Source organism: Bubalus bubalis, chromosome 12 (genome assembly GCF_019923935.1).
Source record: "Bubalus bubalis isolate 160015118507 breed Murrah chromosome 12, NDDB_SH_1, whole genome shotgun sequence".
Taxonomy (NCBI): domain Eukaryota; kingdom Metazoa; phylum Chordata; class Mammalia; order Artiodactyla; family Bovidae; genus Bubalus; species Bubalus bubalis.
Genome location: NC_059168.1, coordinates 5,402,878 through 5,413,752, shown reverse-complemented (window position 1 = coordinate 5,413,752; position 10,875 = coordinate 5,402,878). Strand labels below are relative to the sequence as shown.

Below are 10,875 nucleotides of genomic sequence, written 5' to 3'. Positions count from 1 at the left end.
AACACTTAATATGAAGTATGAAAAACACACAGTTTAGGTTTTTGTAACTGCAGCCCCATATTAGTTCAGCCTAAAAATGAAAGGGTTTCCCAGGTAACTCAGTGGTAAAGAATCCACTTGCCAATGCAGGAGACTCAGGAGACATGGGTTCGATCCCTGGGTCCAGAAGATCCCCAGGTCGAGAAGATCCCCTGGAGGAGGGCATGGCAACCCACTCCAGTATTCTAGCCTGGAGAATCCCATGGACAGAGGAGCCCGCTGGGCTACAGTCTATAGGGTTGCCAAGAGTCGGACAGAACTGAAGCAACTTGGCACAAAACAACTGCAGCCCCAATAGCAGGATGACTGTTTCTTTATTAACAAGGGTAACATCAGCTGTCCTAACAAAAACCAAAGTTTCAGTGTCTAAAGACAATAATGTGATTATTTCTTGCACACACAATAACCCAATGGTCTGTTCCTCATAAGCAGGGAGTTTTCCTTCTTGTTCCATTATGCCCAAAGGTCACATGGTCCTCTGCTTCCAGAAGAGTAGGAGGAAGGAGGACCACTGGGGGCATCATCATGAGCCAGTCATGGAACTGGGACATGTGTCTTTCACAACATCCAAGCAGTCTCACTGGAACTGGGAAATGCAGTTCCTAGTGTGATAGACGTCTCCTGGTGACAACTCCACAGATGTGCAGGGAACATTGATAAATTGATAATAGTCCTCATGGAAGTGGAGTGCTTTACTGTCTAATTCATGACACTAAAGGGCTTGTAGTCACTGTATCATAAAGGGAGAAATGACTTCACAGGAGTTAACTTGCTCGAGGTTATACAGCTAGACTTCTGGTTTCAGGTCCAATGTGTGAAAAGCCTGGAAGCTGCTATTCCTGTTGTTAACAAAAACACTGAAAAAACTGAAAACCAACACCTTATACTCATCAGAGAATTGAGAAATGGGTGAACACACAGTCTTAGCAGAGGTCAGCTTACCTGTACCAGGGCCACCAGAGCCACGAACCAGTGAAAGTGAAGTCTCTCAGTTGTGTCTGACTTTGCGACCCTATGGACTGTAGCCCACCAGGCTCCTCCATCCATGGGATTTTCCAGGCAAGAATACTGGAGTGGGTTGCCATTTTCTTCAGGGGATCTTCCTGATCCAGGGATTGAACTCAGGTCTCCCACATTGTGGGCAGACTCTTTTACCCTCTGAGCCACAAGGGAATTCCTTAAGTTATAGAGGATATTCTGCGCATATTTCAAAAATGCCGTACATGAACCAGTAGGATCACTTATGGAGAAGGCGATGGCACCCCACTCCAGTACTCTTTTGCCTGGAATATCCCATGGATGGAGGAGCCTGGTGGGCTGCAGTCCATGGGGTCGCTGAGAGACACGACTGAGCGACTTCACTTTCACTTTTCACTTTCATGCATTGGAGGAGGAAATGGCAACCCACTCCAGTGTTCTTGCCTGGAGAATCCCAGGGATGGCGGAGCCTGGTGGGCTGCCGTCTCAGGGGTCTCACAGGGTCAGACACGACTGAAGCGACTTAGCAGCAGCAGCAGCAGGATCACTTACACAGTAGTTTTGACAAGTTGCTGAACGTTGACTGCGAACTACCAGACATCGTTACCATGAAGAGTCAAGAAAAATCTGGCTCTCTAGGTAGATGCAAAAGGTAACCATTTTGAAATATGCCCAGAATATCCTCTATAACATGGGCTACTCTCTACAGAGAAAGATTTTACCAGAGCCATGGGAGACAGGCATTTACCGCCTCAAGCCTTTCTGTCTCACCTCAAGGGTGAAAAAACAGGTCACAGCCCAGAGACACAGGCCCACTGAGAGATTCAATCACACGATTATAGAATGCTGCCCCTCCCCCACACACCCAGCCACCACATCACCAGAAATCAAGTGTAATAGCAGTGAGTGAGAGCTGAAAGAGTTGCAAAGCACAGACTCTGCATAAGGAGGAGTCACTAGGGAAGCCCAAAGACAACAGTGGGCAGCAACAAGGACATGGGAGGAAGCTGGAGCGTCTCCAGCTAATTAACTAAAAGCAGTTATCCTCCAGTTTAAAAAGGGGAAAACGTGGTCAAAATACACTAATTAAAAGACAGGCAACTGTGGCTGCTGCTGCTGCTGCTGAGTCGCTTCAGTTGTGTCCTACTCTGTGTGACCCCATAGACGGCAGCCCACCAGGCTCCGCCGTCCCTGGGATTCTCCAGGCAAGAACACTGGAGTGGGTTGCCATTGCCTTCTCCAATGCATGAAAGTGAAAAGTGAAAGTGAAGTCGCTCAGTCGTGTCTGACTCTCAGTGACCCCATGGACTGCAACCCACCAGGCTCTTCCGTCCATGGGATTCTCCAGGCAAGAGTGCTGGAGTGGGGTGCCATCGCCTTCTCCAGCCTGTGGCTGCAACAAACCTTAAACAGCCCAGCCCCTCGACAGTTAACATCACAACACAAAAGCCCTTTACCTCAGCTCCTATTAACTGGTATGTCTGGTTTTTAACAAAAAAAATTTCAAGACATGCTAAAAGATATGAAAAAAAAAAACAATTTGAAGTGCATCAGAACCAGACTCAGGTATGACACAAATGTTGGAATTATCAGGCAGAGAATTTAATATAACTGATTAATATGTGGAGAGCTCTTAAGGAAAAAGTAGACATCATGTAAGAACAGATGAGCAGTAAGAGCAGAGAGATGGAAACTAAGAAAAAAGGAAATGCTGGAAATCCAGTGTAACAGATCCAAGAAGGAGGGGACATACATGTACCCATGGCTGATTGACATTGCTGTATGGCAGAAAGCAACAATGTGTAAAGCAGTTATCCTGCAATTAAAATTTTTAAAAAGGAAAGAAATGTGAATGGTCAAAATACACTAATTAAAAGACAGAATGGATTAAAAAAAAAAACAAAAAACAGGCCCAGGTACATGTTGTGTGCCGTAAACCCAGTCTAAGTACAAAGATCATACAACTGGTGAGGATCTAGCAAACCCTCATTCTTCACCTTGAATCCACGTGTCCTCTTCCCACAGCACAAGCCGTCAGTGAATTACTTAACAGAGCCAAGTTCACTTGCTAGGAAAAAACAGCCTCCACACATCTCCAACATTTATGTCAAAGGGTATAAACGAAGCCCCCTTCTCCTGCAAGTCCTTGAGGGCTTGCGATGATGGCCAACAGAATGTTGGACTAAATAAACCTAACTCCTCCCCATACAAGGAAGTATGGCTCAGGCCAGTGATCTATTATAGGAAGGAATGTTGTAAATGGATCTGTATCCTCATGTGTCCTACTGTCCACCTCCTACTCACACCCCTCTTCCCCCAACCCCCGCCCCCCGACCCCATCCCCAAGATCGTGTGACCCTCATGAGCAGGAAGAGTTTGCATTTATCACCATAGATCCTGAGCCTGAACAAATACTCAGTGAACATTGCCTCGACCTGGCCGGGCCATTCTGAGCGTGGCGTTTTTCTACAGGGACGCCCGCTGACCCCGGTGGCTCCGCTGTACACTCCACACCACTGCAGCAGCATGGAACCTCCCTCATCCCCAGCTCCCAGCATTCAGTGGGCGCCAGTCATGAACTAAGCTGCTGCTGCTCTGCTTTTCACCTTTTCTCCTTGCCGCCCTTCACATCCCATGACTTGAGGATGGTGAGAATATCCAGTTTACATTGGGACATCAAAGGTGCCTTGGGTCATCAGTTTCTCTGCCGGCTTTGTTCACCATCTTCCTCCAGGGGCTGGGGGCACTGTCTTCTAGCACCCGCTAAACCCAGGTTCCCTTTGTGTAGACAGGAAAGCTAAGGTAGGCTTAGAAGCTACAGTACGGATGGTTACAAAACACTACTCCTCTGAAATTAGGTCCAGGACGTACGTGGTCAGATTTTTCTCTGCAGAAGAGCAGGTAAAAGATAGGAAATCAAAGTCTACAGAGAGATTGCCAAAAGTCTCTGAGCCATGGACATGGAAATTTTGTCTATTAATTTATTAAGTCATAAGCTCTAAAACAGAAAGCTTCCCTCCCAGAAGATAATTCTTAGTGTGTGTATGTGTTAGTCGCTCAGTTGTGTCTGACTCTTTGTGACCCTTAGGACATTAACCCGCCAGGCTCCTCTGTCCATGGAATTTTCCAGGCGAGAATACTGGAGTGGGTTTCCACTTCCTCCTCCAGGGGATCTTCCCGACCCAGGGATCAAACCTGCATCTCCTGCATTGGAGGCAGATTCTTTATTTGATGAGCCATGGGGGAAGCTCTGGTCTTTGTACAATGTCACCCAATTTTCCTTTTCTTGAAAAGACAAGCAAGTAGGCTAAAAAGAAACTTAAGACATAAAACCATCCTACCCATTCTGCATTATCTGTACTCATAGCTCATTTCTTAGGTTCCCTCACTATATACCTTCCTGCTCTTCACTCTTGGCTGCGAAAGATTGTACCCACCAAGGTCTCCCCAGTGACTGTGTTCACATGTGGGTTCCCACCTACATTTTTAATGATGTTTTCCATCTATACAGGGAAGGCAGAAACAAGATGCTTTGGCTTCCCTGCACAGGACAGTTATCTCAGGTGATATGGGTTGAAGCTTGTCAGTGAAGAATGTACATGATAACAGGAGAAGTTTTTCCAGTAGTCATATATGTATGTGAGAGTCAGACCATAAAGAAGGCTGAGTGCCAAAGAATCGATATCTTCATCAATTGTGGTGCTGGAAAAGACTCCTGAGAGTCCCTAGGACTGTAAGGAGATCCAACCAGTCAACCCTAAGGAAAATCAACCCTGAATATTCATTGGAAGGACTAATGCTGAAGCTGAAGCTCCAATACTTTGGCCACCTGATGCAAAGAGTCGACGCAGTGGAAAAGACCTTGATGCTGGGAAAGATTGAAGGCAGGAGGAGAAGGAGACAACAGAGGACAAGATAGTTAGCCTACTTGCTTGTCTTTTCACCAGATGTTTCTGGACAGTGGAAACCACAGTTAGATGATATATGGAACTAAGTTATATATTTGAGGACAACTTTGTGAAGATTTATTGGGTCTTAGTGGAAAGGACTTGTTGAGAGAAATTTCCATTGTAATACTGCACATGCTCAGGATCAGGGAGTTCCAAGGGGGAAAAAGGCCACAGAGCTTTTATCCGATCAATAGCTCATTACCTGTCAGCCAGTAACTCCATTAACACTAATGATGGCTTGTTTCTGCTTCCAGCAACAAGTTTCAGCAAGAAGTTTCAAGTTTCAAGAAATGACTGATGGCCATTTTCTGCAGAAAGGCACACCATCGCCTGCTCACTGTGCATCTGTGTCACAGATGGCTGGAACGTTTCCCATAGTTTATTTTTATCTCCATGAATCCTGTTGGATCTGTGCCTGATGTTTAAAAATTGTCTGCCCATGGCCATTATATAGGATCAGGGAACACTGATGCCTCCTACATTTTCACTTCACCATCCTAAAGGAATTCCTCATCCTTCATTTAGCTCCAGCTCATTTGAGCTGGAATCAAGATTGCAGGGAGAAATACCAATAACCTCAGACATGTAGATGACACCACCCTTATGACAGAAAGCGAAGAGGAACTAAAGAGCCTCGATGAAGGTGAAAGAGGAGAGTGAAAAAGCTGGCTTAAAACTTAACATTGAAAAAACTAAGATCATGGTACCCGGTCCTGTCACTTCATGGAAAATAGATGGGGAAACAGTGACAGCCTTTATTTTCTTGGGCACCAAAATCACTGCAGATGGTGACTGCAGCCATGAAATTAAAAGATGCTTGCTCCTTGGAAGAAAAGCTATGATAAACCTAGACAGCATATTAAAAAGAGACATTACTTTGCCAACAAAGGTCAGTATAGTCAAAGCTATGACTTTTCTAGTAGTCATGTATGCATGTGAGAGTTGGACCATAAAGAAGGCTGAGCACCGAAGAATTGATGGTTTTGAACTGTGGTGTTGGAGAAGACGCCTGAGAATCTCTTGGACTGCAAGAAGATCCAACCAGTCAATCCTAAAGGAAATCAACCCTGAATATTCATTGGAAGGACTGATGCCGAAGCTGAAGCTCTAATACTTTGGCCACCTGATGTGAAGAGCTGACTCATTAGAAAAGACCCTGATGCTGGGAAAGATTGAAGGCGAGAGAAGGGAATGACAGAAGCGAGCTGTTTGGATGGCATCACAGACTCAATGGATATGAGTTTGCGCAAGCTCCCAGAGTTGGTGAAGGACAGGGAAGCCTGGAGTGATGCAGTCCATGGGGTTGCAAAGAGTCAGACTGAACAACACTCACTTGAACATCACCATGTTTTCTCAATATAATGGTAGTGTGAATATAATTGTGAAAATAAGGAACAAGCATCCTCAGTGCCCAGGCTTCCTAGGTGGCTCAGTGGTAAAAAATCCACCTGCCAGTGCAGGAACTGTAGGTTCGATCCCTGAGTCAGGAAGATCCCCTGGAGAAGAAAATGGCAATCCACTTCAGTATTCTTGCCTGGGAAATCCCATGGACAGAGGAGCATCGCAGGCTGCAGTCCATGGGGTTGCAAAGAGTCAGATACGACTGAGCAACTAAACAACAATATACTCAGTGTCCATCAAGGGCTGGGATCAGTCTATCAGGTAGTATCAGGTACCTATATTCCCCTTCACTCCTCCAATTTGGTTGCTGCTCATTTGGTCTCCTTTTCACTCCAGAGGAGGTAAATGCCCTAAGGTGGCTCCCTGCTCTCTGAGGGGTACAGTTGGGTCTTGAGCAGTGCATCTCTTGTTAAAGTGCCTATTCTGAGTGGGGTCCCAGATCTCTCCTTTCTAATCAACTCCAGGTGATGTCAGTGCTGCTGGCTGGCAGAGCATCTTTAGAGCAGCAATGTGTGGGAGCTGTGCCCCCTGCACCACAGCACAGTCTACTCCCGATTATCCAGGTGACTGAGTGGAGGCCAATTTACAGATAACCAAACATCATGGTGAAAACCCGAGTCAGCCCTTGATCATCTAGGGACAAAAGAACTGTGACCAGTGCAACGGGAACCTGGATTAGAGGGGCTGATTTCCCCAGCAGGTGGGCTTAATTAGGTTGATAATTAGGCAGTAGTTCATTAGAATGAGGGTGGGGGTAAGAGCTAAAGCCCAGCCAGCCCAGGCTATTCTGGGAGGAGCTGGGACTAGTCCTGAGCACTCACCAGCAGAGGTCCTTTGGAGCCTCAATTATGTATTGATCATTATCAATAGATAATCCAAGACATGTGGTCCCCAAACAATGCAGAGGTGATGGAACTCAATAGAATGGTCTTGAAGGTGGGCTTCTGAGGAACCCATCATGACCCATCTGGGCCTAGGGTCCCGCTCAACCAATGCTCCACCCAGACTGTGTGGAGGGTCAAGCCCATTGACCTCGGCTATGTTCATGCTGTGTAACCTGAGTGACCTCTCCTAATGGGGAGCATCCACTGTGATGCCTTAAGTTCCTCTCAAACAGAATGTGATCCTGTGTGCGGGCTAAGTCGCCTCAGTCGTGTCCGACTCTTTGTGACCCCATGGACTGCAGCCCGCTAGGCTACTGCTGTCCTTGGATTTCCTGGGCAACAATACTGGAGTGGGTAACCATTCCCTTCTCCATCTTTTCCTATAGATGCAATAGAAAGAAAGGAAAGAAAAGAAGGGAAAAACAAATTTTCTCCTTGTGATAAGAACTCTTGGATTTGCTCTCTTAACAACTTTCCTGTGCATGGTATGGCCGCGTTAGCCATAGTCACCATGTTACACCTTACACCCTTGGTACTTATCTGTTCTCTTTTTAAGCACAGCCGCAGGTGGTGGTCTTGACCAGGCCTTGGAGCCGGGCTGGCACTCAGCACGCGGAGCTGAGCGCCGGGCAGGCTGAGGGCACCTGTTCCAAGGGCGCAGGTGGCTGCGGGCCCTAGAAGACGCGGAAGGCATGCAGAGAACGCGCGGGAGGGGGGCGCGTGCAGAGGAGCGCGCACGTAGACGCGCGCGGGGTCGCCCGGGGCGAGGAGAGGAGGGTCTGCGGGAGCCGCCGGCGGTGGGGGTGGGGTGGTGGGCGGTCCTGCCCAGGGCGGGGCTGTCTCAGCTGCCAGAAGCCCGCGGAGCCGGCCGCGCCCTGCGCCCGCTGTGGGGGGTGGAAGTGCGGCCTGAGCCCCGAGCCGGTCCCGCCACCCTGTCGAGGTGGCGACTCCGGGGAGCCGCCGGCACAGCGCGTGGACAAGGGCGACGAGGCCTTCCGCGCGGGCGAGTACGACACGGCGTCCGAGCTCTTCCGCTCGGCGCTGGCCGGCCTGGCGGAGCCCGACCGCGGCCTGTGCCTGCGGCTGGGGGACGCGCTGGCCCGCGCTGGCCGCCTCCTCGAGTGCCTGGGCGCGTTCCGCGGCGCCGCGCGGCTTGGGGCGCTGCGGCTGGACGAGCTGGGGGAACTGACGGTCAGCCTGGCGCTCGCCCTGGGCCCGCGCGAGCTGCGGGAAGGCCCGGGCTGCGCCCCCGGGGAGGCGCCCCGGGACCTGCTGGGCTGCACGTGCTGCCGGCGGCTGCTGCACAAGCCACTGACGCTGCCGTGCGGCCTCACCGTGTGCGGGCGCTGCGCCGAGCTGGGCCCGCGCGCCGGGTCAACGTGGTGCTGAGCGGCCTGCTGGAGAAGTCCTTCCCGGGCGAGTGCTGGGCGCGCAGGCGCGGAACCTGCAGCGCTAGCGGCAGCCGGAGCCGCGCTAGCCAGGTGTCACCAAGCCCTGGACCTGGGTAAGTGGGCGCGGGCGTGGGAGCAGGGCCGCCTGCCCGCGCACCCGTTGAGCCGCAGGCCCAGGACGGGAGAACTTTCTGGAAGTGGTGAGGCCAAGAGCAGAAGCCAGGTCCACCAGCGGGCGGTCTTTTCCAGGACCTCCGCGGCATTGCTGAGCCGTCTTGTGAGGCCAAGACTGCTTTTTCACCCTTTCTTAGGAGTGTAGTGAAGGGTTTTCGGTGGTCATGTAGGGAAATGCAGATGGCTCACGCTCTGGGGCAGGGCACAGAAGAGAACCTTGCGGTGGGGCTGGGTTTGCTTTGGGGATTCAGCTGGTGAACCCAGGAAGGAACCCTGGGTAAGGTTCCCTCTCACTCTGCAGTCAGGCTCTGACCTCTCTCCTCTCTCAAAGGCCATTAGGTGGTGTTACGGTGTAATTAGCTTTTTTAGATGGTTATATATCTCCTGGAGGAGAAAATGGCAGCCCACTCCAGTATTTTTGCCTGGAAAACCCCATGGAAGGAGGAGTGTGGCAGGCTACAGACCCTGGGGTCGCAGAGTCAGACGCGACTTAGCAACTAAACCACCTCCACCACCACGTTACATAGGTACATAGATGCCAAAACTTTAAATTTCTTAGCATTTTGAATCCAGCTATGTAGTAAGAGTTCAGGTCAAGAGGGAAGGCTTACCCCTGAAATGTAAGGGTAATTCAACATTAGATAAACCATTCAGTAATACCAACGGGGAGACATGTTATATGTAACATACCTGCATGTTATAATGGCCTTGTAAGAAACTAGGAATAAGGCAGTTTAACCTAATTTGATAAATATTCTCTTTCGGAAGATTTTAGCAAACATACTTCATGTTAAAACATTAGACACTTTTTTAAAAAAATTCAAGAATAAGAGAAAAATGTTCACTACCACCACTGTTTTTGCAACATCAAAGGAAACAGTACAAATACTAGAATGGAAGAGTCAGCTATTTTTTTCATCAGGTGTGATTATTTAGAACATTCCAGAGAATCAACTTGCAGCAAAGTGGGAACAAGATGGAAATGTCCATTCTCACATAGATTTGCAGTAGGTGTATTTCCCAAGCTCAGAATATATTTCTAGCAGCATTTTCTTTCTCTCTCTCTCTCTTTTTTTTTTTTTTTTTTTGGTTTGTTTTAGATTTCCAAAAATCTCTAAAAATTTCTATGTTTCAAAATGCGTTTAACTGTGCCTTTGAGGCACTTTAACCTGATATTGGGTTGGAAAGGATTAATCTGCAATTATGTTCAGTGTAGATTGACTACAGAGGCTAATATCATGAGACGAATATAATAGAATTCTATGAACACCTTCTAGGCAGTGAAGTACTCAACTAAAATTACATGTTTGGGACTTCCCTGGTGGTCCAATGGTTAAGACCCCACATTTCCAACTCAGGAGCCTTGGGTTCAATACCTATTGGGGGAACTACCCGGGTAGTTTTTTGGTGGCCAAAAAAACCACATAAAATAGAAGCAGTATGGTAACAAATTCAGTGAAGACTTTAAAGATGGTCCACATCAAAAAAAATCTTAAAATCACATTTGTGGACTGACATCAGTATTGCATAGAACCTGTGAGCATTTTCGATGAATATGTAAAATTTCATTATAGATCAGGCGGTGAACATTTTCAGTTGATGTTTATGACAGGGGACACTAAGCCTGAACCTGAATTGAGAAAATTTTACCTTCTGGAGGAGAATTCCATTTTTCTAATTGTGTGTGTGTGTGTGGAGTATATGTGTGTGTGCTCAGTCGTGTCTTACTCTTTGTGACCCCGTGGACCTATATTACAAAAATATTTTGAATTTTGTCAACAAATAAGTTATAAAAATTTGTTTTCTTGTTATAGAAATACCTGCATATCCTCGAGTTGACCTCTTGTCCTGCAAAGCCTAAAGTATTTAATATCTGGCCTTTTACAAAAGAAAAAGTTGCTGATCTCTGTTGTAGCTAGTCAATGTCTTTCTAAAAAAGTCAGCTTTTTCCTGTTTGGCTTTCCGTTCCTGCTGTCCCTTTCCCCTTTGCCCCCTTTGCCCCTGTCATACCCTTCTCTATATTACACACTTGTAGCAATAACACATTTATGAGCAGTG

The 10,875-nt window shown here is 47.9% G+C and overlaps 1 protein-coding gene across 1 annotated transcript in view; it reads left to right on the top strand.

The window, feature by feature from the left end:
• Window positions 1-3,843: 3,843 nt before the first annotated feature.
• Window positions 3,844-10,875, top strand: part of LONRF2 (LON peptidase N-terminal domain and ring finger 2) — a 32,705-nt gene continuing 25,673 nt past the window's right edge. The window contains 5 exon segments of the mRNA XM_045162412.1: window positions 3,844-3,918; window positions 7,931-8,615; window positions 8,618-8,674; window positions 8,677-8,718; window positions 8,721-8,756. Coding sequence (XP_045018347.1) covers window positions 3,844-3,918; window positions 7,931-8,615; window positions 8,618-8,674; window positions 8,677-8,718; window positions 8,721-8,756 — 895 coding nt within the window.